This window comes from Equus przewalskii, chromosome 18, assembly GCF_037783145.1.
Source record: "Equus przewalskii isolate Varuska chromosome 18, EquPr2, whole genome shotgun sequence".
NCBI classification, from domain to species: domain Eukaryota; kingdom Metazoa; phylum Chordata; class Mammalia; order Perissodactyla; family Equidae; genus Equus; species Equus przewalskii.
This window is the reverse complement of record NC_091848.1, coordinates 57,841,565-57,861,135: the sequence shown is the minus strand read 5'-3', so window position 1 is coordinate 57,861,135 and position 19,571 is coordinate 57,841,565. Positions and strand designations below refer to the sequence as shown.

At 41.5% G+C, this 19,571-nt stretch overlaps 1 protein-coding gene across 3 annotated transcripts in view; it reads right to left on the bottom strand.

Annotated features, from left to right (window-relative positions):
- Window positions 1-19,571, bottom strand: part of DCBLD2 (discoidin, CUB and LCCL domain containing 2) — an 80,883-nt gene that overhangs the window by 47,404 nt on the left and 13,908 nt on the right. For all 3 annotated transcript variants that reach the window (XM_070582105.1, XM_070582107.1, XM_070582106.1), the window contains one exon: window positions 17,174-17,401. In XM_070582105.1, coding sequence (XP_070438206.1) covers window positions 17,174-17,401 — 228 coding nt within the window. Of the gene's footprint in view, window positions 1-17,173; window positions 17,402-19,571 lie in introns of those variants that run through there.

Genomic DNA, 19,571 nt, shown 5'->3' with positions numbered 1-19,571 from the left:
AGTGTACAGACTGGGGACGAAGAAATAAAACTGGCTTTGTTCACAGATGATATGATCTATGTAGAAAACCCAAAAGAACAGACAAAAACACTCCTCTAACAAATAACTGATTATGACAAGGCTGCAGAACACAAGGGTAATGCACAAAAGTCAATTGCTTTCCTTTATATCAACAATGAATAAGCGGAATTTTAAATTAAAAATACAATAATAGCATTTATATTAGCATCCCCCAAAATGAAATACTTAGGCATAAATCTAACAAAATATGTACAAGAACTACATGCGAAAAATCATAAAACTTTGAAGAACGAAATCAAAGAATAACTAAATAAACAGAGAGATGTTCCATGTTCATGGATAGGAAGACTAAATATTGTCAAAATGTCAGTTATTCCCAACTTAATTTATGGATTCAATGCAATCCAAATCAAAGTCCCAGCAAGTTATTTTGTATATATTGATTAGTCAATCCTAAAGTTTATACGGAGAGAGAAAAGACCTAGAATAGCCCACACAATATTTAAGAAGAACAAAGATGGAGGACTGAAACTACCCATCTTCAAGACTTACTATAAAGTTACAGTAATCAAGACAGTGTGGTGTTGGCAAAAGAGGAGACAAATAGGTCAATGGAAGAGAATAGAGAGCCCAGAAACAGATCCACATAAATACAGTCAACTGATCTTTGACAAAGGAGCAAAGGCAACACAATGAAGCAAAGACAGTCTTTTCAACAGATGGTGCTGGAACAACTGGACACTCACATGCAAAAACACACATGTGACACAGACCTTATACCCCTCACAAAAATGAACTCAAAATGGATCATAAACCTAAATATAAAAAGCACAACTATAAAACTCCTAGAAAATAACATAGGAGAAAATCTGGATATCCTTGGGTATGATTATGACTTTTTAGATACAACACCAAAGGCAGGATCCATGAAGGAAATAATTGATAAGCTGGGCTTCACTAAAACTAAAAACTTCTGCTCTGCAAAAGATAATGTCAGGAGAATGAGAAGACAAGCCGAAGACTGAGAGAAAATATTTGGAATAGACACATCTGATAAAAGACCCATCTGATCAAGGATTCATGCAAAATATACAAAGAATGCTTAACACTCAACAAGAAGAAAACTACCTGATCTTAAAATGGGCCAGAGACCTTAACAGACACTTCACCAAAGAAGATATACAGACGGCAAGTAAACATATGAAAAGATGCTCTACATCATACGTCATCAGGGAAATGCACATTAAAATGACGACACATCGCTACATACCTAATGAATGACCAAAATCCAGAATACTTACACCAAATACTGGTGACAGTGTACAGCAACAGGAACTCTCATTCATTGCTGATGGGAAAGCAAAATGGTACAGCCACTTTGGAAGAGAGTTTGGGAATTTCTTCCAAAACTAAACAGGCTTACCATAAAATCCAGCAATCGCACTCTTGTGTATTTACCCAGTGAAAGTGAAAACTTATGTCCACACAAAAACTTACACATGGATGTTTATAGCAGCTTTATTTATAATGGCCAAAATGTGGAAGCAACCAAGATGTCCTTTATTAGGTGAATGGCTAAACTGTGGTCCATCCCGACAGTGGAATATTATTCACTACTAAAAAGAAATGAGCTATTAAGCCATCGAAAGATGTGAAAAAACTTTAAATGCATATTGCTAATTGAAAGAAGGCAATCCAAAAAAGTTTGGTATTTTTTGATTTCAATTATATGACATTCTGGAAAAGCAAAATTATGGAGACAGTATGACAAACTATGGAGACAGTAAAAAGATGAGTGGCTGCCAGGGGTTGAGGGGAAAGGAATGAACAGGCAGAGCACAGAGGAGTTTCAGGGCAGGGAAAATGCTCTGTATGATACCACAGTGATGGATACATGTCCTTACACATTTGTTCAAAGCTATAGAATGTGCAACACCAAAAAAAAAAAAAAAAAAGAAGAAACATAATCATTAGTCATCAAGGAAACGCAAATCAACACCACAATGAGATACCACTTCACACTCACTAGGATGGCTAGAATCAAAAAGACAGATGATAACAAGCGTTGGCAAGGATGTGGAAAAATTGGAACCCTCACACACTTCTGGTGGGATTGTAAAATGGTGCAGTTGCTTTCAAGAAAAGTCTGGAACTTTAAAAGTTTAAACACAGAGTTACCATATAATCCAGCAATTCTACTTCTAGGCATCTACTCAAGAGAAATGCAAACATATGTCCACCCGAAACCTTGCACATGATACTCAGGGCACTATTCATAATAGCTAAAAGGTACAAACCACCTAGCCCGCATCTTGGGGTTCTCAGGTTAAACTGGCATGCAGAAGTGGTGATAAATCCGAAAGAAAGAAAAATGGGAGCTTTCGGAAACAGAGTGATCTGTGAGAATTGAGATGACCTGTCCAGAGTCCGCTAAACAGAAGAAATGTCTCTTGCCTTTTGGGAGAAGGTGAGGCTGTAACTCTCAATGGGAAGAGATGCAAGATGTAAGTGGGTCATCTACGTGGAGGCTGTGATGTTGGAGGGGGTCTGCATGCAGGGTGTCAACACCAAGGTAAACCTAGATAGCAGTAGAGTGGAGGAAGCCTCAGAGGAGAAAGTGGCTACGGATTCCACGAAAGCTCCAAAGGAAAAGGAGTAAGGGGACCAGGAAAATGTGGTGGCGGGCTGGAACGAATAAGCTCCTCGTAATACAGCCCATGTGCTGCATAAAGACATTTCGGTCAATGACAGACCGCATATACGACGGTGGTCCCGTAAGATCAGTCCCACAGAGCCAAGGCGTGCAGTGGGCTATACCATCCAGGTTTGTGTAAGTACGTGGCAGGACGTTCGCATCACAGAGTGATGAAATGGCCTAACGATGCATTTCGCAGAACGTATCCCCGTTGTTAAAGGATGCATAATTATAATTCTATCCAAGCGGATGAGCTATAATTATTTAACTATTGCCTTTACCATGGAAATTCAGGTTTCCAATTTTTCCATATTTTAGATAATGGCAATAGATTTGTTCATACATACAGCTTTTTTTCCCCCATATTTAAAATAATTATTGAGGCCAGGTTTTTTGACATGAAATTTCAGAGTCATGTTGCTTTCTGAAATAGTTATACTAATTTACACTACTACCATCAATATAGGGTGAGTATTTATTTCGAGGAAGCCTTTTTACCATTTTCTTCCTGTTAATAGGGTGGGAATGCAAACTGGTGCAGCCACTATGGAAAACAGTATGGAGATTTCTCAAAAAGTTAAAAATAGAAATACCTTATGACCCAGCCATCCCACTACTGGGTATCTATCCAAAGAACTTGAAATCAGCAATTCCAAAAGTCCCATGCACCCCTATGTTCATTGCAGCATTACTTACAATAGCCAAGATGTGGAACCAACCTAAGTGCCCAGCAACTGACGATTGGATAAAGAAGATATTGTATATATACACAATGGAATACTACTCAGCCATAAAAAAGGACAAAATCGTCCCATTCACAACAACATGGATGGACCTTGAGGGTATTATGTTGAGTGAAATAAGCCAGACAGAGAAAGACAAACTCTGTATGACTCCACTCATAGGTGGAAATTAACATATAGACAAAGAGAACTGATCGGTGGTTACCAGGGGAAAGGGGGGGTGGGGGGAGGGCACTAGGGGTGGTGAAGTGGTGTACCTACAACACGACTAACAAGAATGTACAACTGAAATTTCACAAGGTTGTAAACTATCATAATCTTAATTAAAAAATAAATAAATGAACTTTACAAAAATTTTAAAGAATACAAAGAGAAAACAATAACAAATGATACTCATTCTAATATAATGCTACCTACTATACTGAGGTAACCACTATTAGTTAATAGTGTTGTTAACGCTTTGGCCGGTACCTCTCTACACCTTGGCTCTTTCCATCTATTAAAGGAAAACAGTAACAGCATTTACGTCAGAGGGTTACAGTCATCATTAAACGAACATAAATGTGTACATATGCACATGTGTGTGCACAGACAGATGCACAAGCACAGTATTGTACTTTTGTCTCTTTATTCACCAATTCATGCACTCTTTCTGACTTTAACGTAAACTATTACTAAACTGCTTTTCAGATAGGCTGCATCAATTCATTCTCCCCCCAGCAGTATTAGAGATAAAAGAAACTGGTAATTTATTTTCTTGATTAACCAGTAAACCTTAACTTTTCCAATGTGTGTCCACTTTTTGAATTTCCTAGTGTATGATCTTTTTATGCTTCTAGAGTATTTTCTTACCAGAAACCCTGCCTTTAAAAATTTTTTAACTATTTACATACTACATATATGGCAAGAGGGAGATTTCCTGGGTGGGCCTGACCTAATCATGCAGGTCCCTTAAAAACAGGTGTTCTCTTCAGTTACTTGCAGAACTGGAAATTAGAGAGACACATGCCGCCTGGCCTAGAAGAGCACAAATGCCTATACAGTGAACTGTCACTCGGGTGGCCTCTGGGAACCGAAAGCAGTCCCCGGCCAACAGGTAGCAGAAAACGAGGAGACCCCAGTTTCACAACTGCAAGGAAGCACGTTCTGCAACAGCCAGTGAGTTCAGAAGAGCACACTAGGCCCAGACGAGAAGTGCACCCCCAGCTGCATCCTGATCCCAGCCAGGTAAGCATCCAGTCACACCATGCCGGCTTCTGATCTACAGAACCTGAGGTCACAAACTGTGTTGTTTTAGGCAGCTAAGTCTGTGGTAGAGCTATGAAACAATAGAAAACTAATACAACGAGGTGTGTGGTAAGAATGCCCTGCTTTTCGAGGGTCACACCTGAGAAGCACACGCACAACTGGAGTCCAGGGCCCAGGGCCTGAAGCAGCAGACAGACACGTTTTGCTTGGCCTCTTGGCCTGTGTACTTTGGGGCCACACATGCTCTCAAAAATGTCTGAACGCACAGGTGAAGCCTCTAACGTTTAGAAGAGGCCATTACGGCACCCCAAAAACATTTAGAGAAGATGCTACCATTAAACGTCCATCAGTGCAGTTTTCTTTAAAAAGTCGGCCTTCAAGGGTCACTGCTTCGTGCTTGCTGGGCCCGAGCGGCTGGTGCTGGAAAAAGCAGCCCCTGACTTAGAGGGAGTTCCTGTGCTCCTTCGGAATGACTGGGCCGCCTCCCCATGATTTCTCTCATGCTGGGGGTAAAATTCAATTGTTTTGGCTGGTTAGTTCTTCCTGCTTCAACAAAGACTCACCTGAAGAGGATAATGATAGGAGGGTCCATGTCTAATTTCTATTTAAACAATTAGACTACTGGGTATATATTTAAAAGGACATGTAATAAATATTTACTATGTTTAAAAAGGAATTTAGCAATATCAGTAAGAATGGACTTGCTTTTCCTTCTAAAAGATAGTAGTGACTACTTTAAAAGTAGAAGGTTTTTCTACAACATCATAAAGTCATTGTGCATTTTGACTTCAGGGAAGGTGGCCACTTCAGTGTTATTTGTTCATGAACAGATGACAGATCGGGTCTTCACACACTTTAAAATGAATCAGGTCCCCATGGGAAAATGCACCCTGACACTTCTACTCCTCCTCCACATCATACACAAAAATCAACTCTGGAGGATAACGTGTGTAGCAGGGAACACAATAAAGCTTTTAGAGGAAAACCTTGAGAACGTCTTCATGACCTACGAGTGGGCAAAGATTTTAAAAGAGAACACAAAAAAGTGCTAACTATGAAAGAAAAAAATTAACAAATGTGAACAATGTTAAAATTAATAATGTCTGATTATCAAAAGATGCTAGTAAGGGGTAAAAAGGAAGACCATAGAGAGGGAGAATACATTTGTAATACACAAATCTAAAGAGAACCCATAACCGGAACATATAAAGACCTCCCACAGATAAGAAAATGATCACCCAATAGAAAAAAAAATGCATAAAAAATTTCAATAGACTCTTCACAAAAGAAGATATTCAAATGGCTAATAAACACGTGAAAAGAGCACAATTTCATCGGCCACCAGAGAAACACAAAGCAGAGCTATGATGTGACGTCAGCACACACAGCAGCACGGCTGGAGGGGAAAGAGAAGGGGGACAGCAACGGGAACCCACACACTGCTGGTGGGTACACACCGGCACGACCAGGGGCGTCTGGCCCTATCTACTCCAGAGGAACACGCGCACACCCGGTGACCGAGCAGCTCCTCTTCTAGATGGAGAAACGTGCACTTACGTTCACCAAAAGTCAGGTCAGAGAACGCGCACAGCAAACAATTACTGATAGCCAAAAACTGGGGAAATGGTGCATATACCTTACCTTACTTCATTTCCTGTTAGAAATTTAGACTGCTTCTGATTTTTCTATATAGTGAACAATGCTGCAATAAAAACTTTCCTAATACAACTTCTTCTATCTTTGGAAGTGTTTCCAAAGAAGTGACCAGTAATATAGACGTCCAGACCACTACCCGAGTGAGCTACACCAACTAATACATCCTCAGTATATAAAAAAGTCCCCTAGGGCTGGCCGTGGGGCCGAGTGGTTAAGTTCGCGCGCTCTGCTTCAGCGGCCCAGGGTTTTGCCGGTTTGGACCCTGGGCGCGGACATGGCACTGCTCATCAGGTCATGCTGAGGAGGCATCCCACATGCCACAACTAGAAGGACCTACAACTAAAATACACAACTATGTACTGGGGGGCTTTGGGGAGAAAAAGGAAAAACGAAATCTTTAAAAAAAGAAAAGTACCCATTTCACCACACCCACACCAACATAATATTATTATATTTTTTACTAAAAGTCAGGGAGGGAACATACTTAGTTTAAAAATGTGCATTTCTTTGACTATAAGCATAGCTGCTTGCTCCAATGACCTCTTTCAGAATGGCAGCTTGGACAAAAGAGCACCTGAGTTTTGATCATCATCCATTATGGTGACCCAAGGGTCTGGACAGAAAGTTTTCCAGCACTCACATGGACCATGATATCCTTGAAGTAACAGCAGTCCCCCACTGATTTTTCCTGAGCAGGCTTTCCTTCTCTCTTGTGACACTTCTACTTTAATTGAGGGCTTTAAGGATTATCTTATAGAAAACCAACAAACTTCTGGATAGAAGAGAGCTTCATACCCTGCTTCTATTTCTTAATAAAAACTCTTGCAAAGGCAGTGACTCAAGGCGCTGGCTCTTCCAGAGTTGACGGCTTCTTTCAGGACAGCTGGCAGAGTTCCTCACACCAAGTGTACTCACGTAAAAAGCAATGAGTCAGAACAGATTCAGCAAAACCAGACGTGTTGCCAGGCACCACAGGTGAAACATACAGAGCATTCCAAGAAATTTCGTTCAAAGCTTTTCTGGAAAAATAAACTTTTCACCACTTAAGAGATATCAAAGGCTTCTTAACATTTCCTATATGGGCTCACAGGCAGGAATTTTTGGATGGGGTCAGCATCACAGAGTGGATTAAGTTTTATCCAGTTGAATGCCAATGAGAAACGCAACAGTTGTCAGTTTCCCACTGACCTGCCTCAAAACATTAGAGGAAACATTTTGAAGTGGTGACATCATTTATATACACAAAGCTTCAGTACTTCTCTGTTCTAGGCCACAAACCAGCTTGACCACTGCAGGCACAAAGGTTCACTGAGGTCTTTTGAATGGTTTATGGCTTCTGGACTTGGCAATGCAACAGACAGTCTCATAGGATGCTTCTGCATTAGGGACAAATCCAGGTAAGTTCCCATCAAACGTTCTCTTGAAAAACATCCAGAGTAATCAATGTATTGTTGTGACAAACAGATATGAGATGCCTTTAGCCTTCCTCCCTTCATGTTCTCATAGGCCAGGACTTTCTCTCAAGTGAAACTCAGGGGCTCTCACATCTGTCACACAAGATTCCCAGGAGCATCAAGATGCGACATCTTTCCTCTAACTCCTGCCGGTGGAAAACCACTCTAAATGTAAAACGCTACAAAATGATGATCGTTGTAATACCCCTTACTTCTTTCAATAAAACAATACTTAACACTTTAATTTGACAGAAAATAATTATTTTTCACAAAGACAACTTTTTTTTTTTTTTTTTTAAAGATTTTATTTTTTCCTTTTTCTCCCCAAAGCCCCCCGGTACATAGTTGTGTATTCTTCGTTGTGGGTTCCTCTAGTTGTGGCATGTGGGATGCTGCCTCAGCGTGGTCTGACGAGCAGTGCCATGTCCGCGCCCAGGATTCGAACCGACGAAACACTGGGCCGCCTGCAGCAGAGCACGCGAACTTAACCACTCGGCCACGGGGCCAGCCCCTCACAAAGACAACTTTAAAAGAAAGAAAAATCATTTTGTTTTCACTAGGGTCACAGATCACTAACACATATGAATAGACGTCATAGGATCTAAGAATAACTTAAGTGGTAAAAGTTAACGAAAGGCCCACTGTGGGAGACAAGGATGACCATGATATCCCACACACAGCCAGAAAATACTGAGAAAAAGAAAAAACGCACTGTTGACGAGAGCACTGACTTCAGGCAAGGAAGTTAGTACAGAAATCCTGAGGATCCTGCAAGAGAGAAAAAAAAACAAACACAAGGATACACAACCCCTCCCCCACTACAATCTCTTCTCCAAAAGAAGGAGAAAAACTTACTACACTGACAGAAGGCCACCACAAACCTGTCATGAACCACGAGCTTATAAACCACGGCAAACCAGCCGCCCTGTCCAGACAAGTATCAGCTCACAGTCTTTATATACTTGAAAAAATACAGCATAAAAAGAAAACAAAAAAATGACAGTCCCAGCAATTCAGTTTATGGAAATTCCCTCCCCACAAAAACAAGGGTAAAGCAGAAGAAAACTGGAACACAACACTCAAAACTTAATTGAATGTCCTCAAACTAGCAATTGGGGATATGATAAAACAACCTGAAACAGAAACTTAAAAACTAAGAACAGAAACAGACACAAAACGGAAAGACATAAGAGTTGGTTGATCTCAGAAAAGAAATACAAAAAATGATAAAACGATGAGAAATAAAGACTGTATTAAAAGGTGCACAAGAAATAGATTCAAATGAAAACATGACAATGCATGTTGAAGAAAAGAAAAAGACAAAATGAAAAGGCAATTTAAAAAGGAAAAGGATCAGTGAGAATGTGGCTGAAATGAACATGGTTGAAATGGAAAGAAGACCCAATTTTCCTATAATTAAGATGTCTATAAAAGATACACAAGACAATGGAACAGAAATAATATTAAAACTATAATTCAAGAAAACTTTCCAGAAATAAAAGAAGATCTGAAACTATATATTGAAAGAGCTCACGGGATACCAGTGAACACTAACCCATGACAATCACCTTCAACATGTGTCCTTATAAAATTGTTAGACTTTGAAGGTAAAGAAAGAACCCTCCCAACCTCTACACAAAGATCAAATACCTTGTAAGGGCAAGAGAATTCAACTGGTATCAGACGTCTCAAAAAATAATCTAAAAAGGCAATAATGGAAGAGTATTTTTTGAAAAACTTAACATGAATCAAGGACTTATGTATAATCAAGCTGTCTCTCAAGTCTCAAGGTAATAAAAAATTAAAAAATAAGAAGTTTTAAGAGAAAGTAGTATGTTCCAAGTAAGAGAACAGGACCAACCCTCAGAAAAAGAACTAAACAAAACAGAGATAAACAATCTACGTGATCAAGAGTACAAACTAATGGTCATAGGATGCTCACTGATCTGGGGAGAAGAATGGATGAACACAGTGAGAACGTCAACAAAGAATCAGAAAACATAAAAAAGAACCAATCAGAGCTAAAGAATACAATAATGGAAATGAAAAATTCACTCTGAACCAACAGGAGAGTACATGACACAGAAGAAAAGATCAGCAATCTGGATGAAAGAGTAGAAGAAATCACCCAAGCTAAACAGAAAAAAGAATTAAAAAGAATGAGGACAGTTTAAGGCACCCCTGGGACAGTATCAAGCGTACTAAGATCCATATTATAGATGTCCCAGAAGAAGAAGAGAGACAAAGGGGCTGAGAACTTATTTGAAGAAATGATAGCCAAAAACTTTTCTAACCCAGGAAAGGAAAGGGGCATTCAGGTACAGGAAGCACAGAGAGCACCAAACAAGATGAACTCAAAGAGGCCCACAGCAAGATACATTGTAACGAAAATGTCAAGAATTAAAAACACAGAGAGAATCCTAAAAGTCACAAGAGAAAAGCAACAAGTTATGTAGAAGGGAAACCCTATTAGGCTATCAGCTGACTTCTCAGCAGAAACCTTACAAGCTAGAAGGGAGTGGCACAATATATTCAATGTGCTGAACAGAAAAATCCTACAACTAACAATACCGTATCTGGCAAAGTGATCATTCAGAATGGAAGGAGAGATGAAGAGCCTCCCAGACAAGCAAAAACTGCAGGAGTTCATAACCACCAAACTGGCCTTACAAGAAATGTTAAAGGAACTTCTTTAAGTGGAAAAGAAAAGGCCACAAATAGAAATAAGAAAATTATCAAAGAAGAAATACCACTGGTAAAGGCAAACCTACAGTACAAGCAGTGGATCAACCACTCACAAAGCTAGAACGAAGGTCAAAAGACAACCATCTATATCTCAGACGAGAGGCCAAGGGACACACGAAATTAAAGGAGGTAAAATGTGATATCAAAAACATAAAACACTGGTGGGGCAGTAAAAGTGTAGGGCTTTTAGTATGAGGTAGAATTTAAGAGACCATCAACTTAATATAGATTCCTATTTACACAGATTATTATGTATGAAACTCATGATAATCACAAACCCGAAATCTAGAATAAATACACAAAAATAAAGAAAGGAACCCAAACATAACACTAAAGTCATCAAATCACAAGAGAAGAGAGTAAGAGAAGAAGAAAGAAGTAGAGAACTAAAACATCAACTAGAAACAAAGTAACAAAATGGCAGTAAGTACATATATATCAATAATTACTTTAAATATAAACAGACTAAATGCTCCAGTTAAAAGACACAGGGTGGCTGAATGGATAAAAAAAAAAACAAGACCATATATATACTGCTTACAAGAGAGACACTTCAGACCTAAAGACAGTCACAAACTGAAAGTGAAGGGATGGAAAAAGATATTCCATGCAAATAGCAATGAAAAGAAGGCGGGGGTAGCAATACTTATATCAGACAAAATAGACTTTAAAACAAAAACCGTAACAAGAGATAAAGACAGGCACTGCATAATGATAAAGGGAACAATCCAACATGAGGATGTAACACTCGTAAACAGCTATGTGCCCAACATAGGAGCACCTAAATACATAAAGCAACGTTAACAGACATAACAGGAGAAATTGACAGCATCACAATAATAGAAGAGACTTTAGGGCCCCACTTAATCAATGGATGGATCATCCAGACAGAAGATCAATAAGGAAACACTGGCCTTAAAGGACCCTTTAGACCAGATGGACTTAGATACATACAGAACATTCCATCTAAAAACTGTGGAATGTACATTCTTTTTGAATGCACATGGAACATTCTCCAGGGTGGATCACATATTAGGCCACAAAACAAGTCTCAATAAGTTTAAGAAGCTTGAAATAATATGAAGCACCTTTTCTGACCACAACAATACGAAACTAGAAATCAACTACAAGAAGAAAACTGGAAAAGTCACAAATACGTGGAGATTAAACAAAATGCTACTTAACAATCATTTTCCATTAAAAAGAATGAGGGTTCCTTGACGAAACGGCTGATTTCAGGGCTGGGGCAGAGCAAGTACAAGATAAATCTAGAATATCCTGTGCCAGACCATTAGGAAATACTCACAGAACGATGAGGGCATCACAAAAGGACGCAGGAGCTGGCCTGAGGGTTCACACTGGCAATCTGGGACATTATGAGCATCAAAATAAATAATGATAGTAAAGGACTATAAACCCTGGACTAACACAAGAATCCATGAGTCCATGCTGATATAAACAAACAAATAAATGGGAGTGAAGGAAAAGCTTACCTTTTCAGTAGAAAAAACCTAATAAACACAGAAGGAGGGATGAAATTAGAAAACCAGCTACTTGACAATTATCATAACAACAACTGACTCGCACAAGAATCATTAATGGATGCCCAAACTAGCGGGTGCGAGTTCACTGAGTGAGTGCCCCCACAAGAGGGGTACTGCTGACGACGGGAAGCACAGCTACACTGTAGGAATCCGGGAGACATCAGCTGAGCCAGGAGACCCAGGCGGACAGCGCCGCAGTGGGACAAACGGACAGGGTGAGCTCCGGACACCACGCACCAAGAACATCCCTCTGGCATTCCTGCCAGAAGTCCGTACCCGGAATGTAGTTGTGAGGAGACATAAGTCAATCAAATTAAGGAAGATGCTACAAGATGACTGGCCCATTTAGGCCTTCAGGAAGGTCAGCATCATGAAACACGAGGAGAGACCGAGGAGCCGTCCTCGCCTTTAAGGTCCTAGGAACGCAGACTAAGAAGCGACAACTGACCGCGACGCACGATCTGAGACGGTCTTTCCTATGAGCCACACTGTCTGGACATCTGGAGACACCTGAATAAGGTCGGTACCTAGTGCTACAAGAACATGACTTTCCTTTACTCTGATAACTGTCCTGAGGTCATGTAAAGAGAATGTCCTAATTTTTAGGAAATAAACAGTTCAGTATACAGGGGTAAAGGGACATCACGCCTGAAACTTACTCTCAAACAGTTTAGGAAAAACAACTGTGTGTCCATGTGGGAGGATAATGCAAATGCAGTGGATGTCAACATGGAAAATCTGGGTGAGAGGGATATGGGAATTTTTTATCCCGTTCTTGCAACTTTCCCCTTAAGTCGGAAATTATGTCAAAATAAACAGCTAAATGAAAGAAACGTTCACTAAAAAGCTGCTGGTTTCAACAGTTTGGGGTGGGGGTGCACAGTGAAAGATCCAGGAGCCACTGCTGGTATCCATTCCTCCAGGAGGCCAGAGCCTGGTGGCTGAGATCATGGACTCTGCTGTTAGCCAGATCTTGGTTCAAGTCCCAACTTTGCTGTGTGACTTTGGGCAGGTGGCTTATCTTCTCAGATCTTCTGTTTATCCGCTTTATGGGAATAATGTCTAGGATTCTGGCAGGATTCAATGAAATCAAGCATGTCAAGGGCTAAATCTAAGAGGCAGCAATTCTGAAGCCAGACTGCTTAGGTTTGAATCCTGCTTAGCAACTTACTAGCCGTGTGACCTTGAGCAAGTTATTTTACCTCTCTGTGCCTCAGTTTCTCATCAGTAAATGGGGGTGTAACAGCATGTATCTCAAGGGTTCTCATGAAGACTAAGTAAGTTAATTGATAAAGTGACTGACGTGCACCTGGCACACGGCAAGCAGGGCATGCATCCAGTCACCTTTATCATTAGCCTGAGCCTCTAAGAAAAGAATTCAAAAAACGCAGCAATCACTCTCACATTAAATACATATTATCATCATTACAGCTTTTTCAAGAGGTTTGATGGTAAAAAGAAAGAAAATCTATTTTTTCTCTTAAAATAGGGAGACCTAAGCATATTATGGAGACGGGACAAATAACCGAAAAAGAGAAACTGAAAAAAAACACAGGAGACCTGGAAGCATTTATGAAATGAAGGCCGGAGGATGCGGTTTCCCTCTCGGTTACTATCAGCCGAGGACTGAAGAGACAGGACTTTCAAAGGGCCCTCGGATGAAGGTGCAGACAGCAGGGGGACCTGTAAGTGTAAGTGGGCACACACGCACTCCCATGTTTCTCCTTCTAGAGAACGCTTTCTCCTTCAGCACCTACTCAGCCTTAAAATGCTCAGCTTCTCAGCTAGATCTCCACCTACGATTTCCATCCTCCCCAAAAAGGTTATTTCAAATGGAAACTTTAAGCAAAATCCAGGAGGCAAATATATAAAATAGAGTAGGAAAAGGTTACAAATAAGCAAAGATTTTTCTTTTTAACGTTTGTTTTTAAATTTCATCTTTGGACTAATTATCAATAATATCCAGAGGGGAAACGATGCTAGGAGCTGTCTACAGGCCAATGAAAAGATGTCTAAATATTAAGAGAGGAAAAAAACAACTTGCAAAATAGTTTGGAGATATATATTTGTATATGTACAGAAAAAGTTAAGATGCATAACAAATAAATTTTTTACTTCAATTACCATCTTTACAGAGCAACTACTATGTCTCAGACACCAGGAATTAAAGAACCAAAAGGAAAAGTAAAATTCAAGGCACAATGGGATTTTCTCATTCCAACACGATCCGCCTCCGGAAGGGGCGGAGTGGAGACCCCTGAGCTGACGCCGTCCCGTCACGGCGCACACCTGTCTGTCGGGGCAACAGGCACCACGACCCCCAGGAATTTCACAGATTTCTGGACAGTTTAGCAATCAGAAAGTAGTCACATGAAATCATAATAAACTCGTATATTTAAATAATGCTACACATTATTATCCCTTCTAAGAGAACAGAAAATAACTGCCCAACCGCCAAGGAAGCCAGAAGCGCGTATCGGTTAAAACACATTCGAGGGGATTTATGATTAAAGAACGATTCCTTGAGAAACCACGCTCCCTTCATTTTCTTTTCCCGATTATTCCATAATACCTTTATACCATAACACCAACATTCCATAATTCTCAGGGGAAAAAAATCCCCCAAATAACACCTATAGACACAACCCAAAAATCTAAGCTTTACACCAAAATAAGAACCATTTCTATAGGGAAAGGCAGCTCATCTGGGCCGGCTCTTTTCAGAAGGGGCAGCGGGAAGAGCTGACAGAGGACAGGACGCTTCATCTCCGCTGTCGCTGGAGTCTGGACCCCACACATCCGCCTCCATCCTGTAGCTCTCTGCATTCTCACCTTCACCAGAGCATCCAACGCCGCTCTCGGATGATCTTTACTTCTCTGCGATGTCAGGAAAGTGACCTTCCTCCCACTAAACATAGGCGGCTACCCAAATGGAGGACCAGTGGGACACGGTAGGTGGTGACGAGGGCCAAACAAAATCCAACAGGAACGCCCTCGCTCGGGGCCCTGGACCTTCCTGCAGCTCTCCACTCCCGAGTGGGGAGAGAGAACACGGGAGACGAGAAGAGCAGGGTGAGGGAGAGCCGAGGTTGACCGCACACCTACCCCATCCCCAGCCCTGCGAAGCCCTATCCATTTAACCCTCCGACGGCGCAGCCAACGACTCAAGTCCAGGCACGGCGGCCGAGCACCGGCTGGAAGGACTCAGCACGGGAGGCCCGGAGCTGCGACGAGAGCCCTGGGAGCATTTAAAGCCGGGGCTCAACACCTTCCCCACGTCTCTCCTCCCCCGAGCGAGTGACAGTACTCACTGTCCAAACGCGGAGCCCTCTTGTCTATTTTCATTGAAAAACAACACTTTTCATCATGGAAATTTTCAAAACTACACAAAAGCAGAGAGAGGAGGGCCAAGCACCCCCCGGGCCAGGCTCGGCTTCTCCCACAGGTCATCTTACTGCACAGACCCCTGCCCGCCTTTCTTCCTGAGACGCTTAACACAAACCACGACATTTCGTGAGAACTTGAGAATGTCTCACAAGCAGAACGTGAGAAAATAATTATAACATTACCACACCAAAAACAATCGTTCTTGACTACCACCGAACGCCCAATTCCTCTTAAAATTTCTGATTATCTTAAAAATGTCTTCTTGCCGTCGGTTAACTCGAATCACGATGCAAACGAGGTCCGCACGTCACTTTCGGGAGCCGCATCTCCGTGGACACCAGCTCCCGCCACCTCCTCCCCTCTTTTTCTAAAATGCCATTTACACACAGTCTCACAGAGGACAAACGTTTCTCGAGCTCCTTCATTTCCTGTCAACTGCTCAGGGCCGCATCGGACTGGGGTCCCTTTTCTCACGGTGCTGCAAGACTGCTCAGGGTCCCCGCCGCCCTGCCGCCCGGCCCAGCAGGCAGTGAGCACCCAGTTCTCTGGCATCGGTGCCACGGCGACAGCGTTTCTAGATCCGCAGGCGATGTGATGTGAGTTCCTACAGCCCACCTGAGACCACACAGTCCTGGCAACGAGCACGTGGTGATCAGGCCACCAGGCTAATCGAGAGCCGACGCAGAGACAGCCCGGGCATCAACCCGCAGCCAGGGAGGCGGGCTGGGAGCTGTCCTCTCAACGGGCCCAGAGGAGAGGGCCGGGGAGGAGGCCAGAGGACGAGGGTGACGCTGAGAGAACACGGTCCGGGCTCCAGAGACAGTGTACACACTGGTTCCAACAAATGTCTCCACAGGAACTCAGAGAGTTCCAGACCTCTTCATTTTATGTCAGGTCACCACAATAGCCTTACAAACTTCCCCACCTTTCTTAAGAGAAAGGCGCTGATCTCTAAGCCAGAGGTCCTCAACCTGACCGCAGAGTCGATCTCCTGGGAGGCTGTAGAATACTGAGGCGCGGGTCCCACCCATTCGACTATGACGCAGTTGGTCTTGCATGGGAACCAGGTTTACAGGATTATTTAAAAGTTTTCCAGATGACGCTGATCTTAGTTGAGAATAACAACAAGAGCAGCTGATATTTACTAAGCATATATTATGCGTTAGGTTCTGTTCTAAGCACTTTACATGTACTAGTTCATTCCCTATTTTACAATTGAGGAAACAGAGACGTCAGGTAACTTGACCAAGGTCACACAGCAAGCTAATAGCAGAGTTAGAATTTAATACCAGGAAGTTTTGATCCAAAACCCATGCCCTTAATCACCATGACATGCTGCCTCCTACGCATGGATTACACTTGTCTTCTTCTGCAAATAAAATGATCAAAGAAAAACAAATAAAAAATGAGATAATTAACTTCCACCTTCTTAGAAGTGGTATAGCAGCATCTTGTGACAAAGGTATCAACACACACAAGCTTATCAGAACAGTAAATAAAAAGACAGGAATCTTCTCTTCCAAAAGGAGATTCAAACTTGAGATTTCCACACGTTTTCAATAATTTCCCACATATCCTCCTCTACAGCATAGTTACTCAACAGGAAGTAGCAAAAACTGCTTTAGTTTTAAAACTCAGGCAATAATGTATTACATGGACATTTACAAGAAAACTTCCTACCTATTTCAGTTCTGCTGACTCCAATTCCATTATAAATTCTCAAGTAATTAAAGTGACAAGAATCAGAATCTTCGATGTCAAAGTCACCGAATCTGAAGCGCACTCTGTCCCCAGGCCTCACGCGGATCTCCCACTCGCACACAGTGCTGTTGGGGTAGGTGTGCGGGTAGTTGATGGACGCAAGTGTTCCACTTTCAGGGCCGAGCACGGTGTGGCCACATCCGTCACCTTTAACAGAAGTAAAAAGAACGATCAGTTATTCTTCCATCTTTAACTTACTCTATAAACAAGCAAGACTTTGTTGTCAAGCTTTTAAAATATGTAAGACATCAGATCTCTTATGCCACCAATACTTTCCCTACATGAGATAAAACAGATGACACATTCTCAGCGTGTCTACTCGCAGGAGCCAGCAGCAGCCAGCTGAGGTCACAATAATCCACGACTACCTTTGTAATCCAAGAGTTCAAAGCACTTTGCAATCTGAACAAATAGAAGTAAACACAGCTTACAATCAACATATATACACGTCATGATAAATCCAATCCTCAAAACAGTATCAATTCATAGTCATTGTTCAAAGGAAACAAACATAAAAACAGAAGTATGTGAGCAGCTTCATCTACTTATTTACAAACATCACAAACCCCCTCTAAACTCCGAGATGCTGAGGGGTCCCTAACAGCACTTTATGCTAAAGATGGTGCAGATTATTGACCACATCACACGCTGCAAGTCACTCCTTCCTGAAGGCGTTAAAGCGACAGCTAATGACACTTAATTTTACATTCCACTGAAATTCAACTTTTGAGTAGCCCCTCTCCAAAAGCCTCATTTTTCCCCATAGAATGATGAGAAAAAGTAAGAGTTTAATGGCTAAAGATTTGGAAAAATGAATGTCATATTTTGGTAGCAGCATTATTTGTTCCAGAAATTTCTTCAGTAACTGGATATGGAAACAGATAACATATTGATTGTAAAAATTCAAATATTTGCATCTTTCCTTTTATCATTAAATTTGCTATTTTGCTGAGCACCTAGAAGGAGGCGTGTAACGTTGATTAAGATGTTTCAGCTGCTGCTCCAACTGTACAATTCAGAGTTCCTTAACAAGCGGATTCAAATGAATCCCTTCCTTTTCTTTCTTTTACCTTTTTTTAATTGAGATCATAATGGTTTATAACCGTGTAGTTTCAGGTGCACATTATTATATATCAGTTTCTGTATAGACTGCATCGCACTCACCACTGATAGTCTAGTTTTCATCCGTCACCATGTATGAGTGCCCCTGTACCCCTTTCGCCCTCCCCCACCACTTCCCCTCTGGTAACCACTAATCTGTTCTCCTTGTCCATGTGTTAGTTTATCTTCCACACATGAGTGAAATCATGTGGTGTTTGTCTTTCTCTGTCTGGCTTATTTCACTTAACATAATACCCTCAAGGTCCATCCACATCATTGCAAATGGGACAATTTTGTCTTTTTTTTTGAGGAAGATTAGCCCCGAGCTAACATCCGTGCCCATCTTCCTCTACTTTATATGTGGGACACCTGCCACAGCATGGCTTGCAAAGCAGTGCCATGTCCACACCCAGGATCCGAACCACCAAACCCTGGGCCACCGAAGCAGAACGTTCAAACTTAACCACTGTGCCACCAGGACAGCCCTTGTCTTTTTTTAATGGCTGAGTAGTATTCCATCATATTAGAAACCACCTCTTCTTTATCCACTCATCAGTTGATGGGCAGCTGGGTTGCCTCCACTTCTTGGCTATTGTGAAAAATGCTGCCATGAGCACAGGGGTGCATAAGTCTCTTTGAATTGTTGATTTCAAGTTCTTTGGATAAACACCCAGTAGTGGGATAGCTGGGTTGTATGATATTTCTATTTTTACTTTTTTGAGGAATCTCTATACCCATAATGACTACACCAGTTTGCACTCCCACCAGCAGTGTGTGAGGGTTCCCTTTTCTCCACACCCTCTCCTACATTGTCTTTTCTTGTCTCATTAATTACAGCCATTCTAACAGGTCTAAGGTGATATCGCATTGCAGTTTTGATTTGCATTTCCCTAATTATTAGTGATGTTAAACATCTTTTCAGGTGCCTGTTGGCCATCTGTTATCTTTGGAAAAATGTCTGCTCATATCCTCTGCCCATCTTTTGGTTGGGTTGTTTGTTTTCTTGTTGAGTTGTATGAGTTCTTTATGTATTTTGGAAATTAACCCCTCGTCAGATATATGATTTGCACATATTTTCTCCCAGTTGGTGGGTTGTCTTTTTGTTTTGTTCCTGGTTTCCTTTGCCTTGCAGAAGGTTTTTAGTCTGAGGTAGTCCCGTTTGTTTATTTTTTCTTTTGTTTTCCTTGCCTGAGTAGACATGGTATTTGAAAAGATG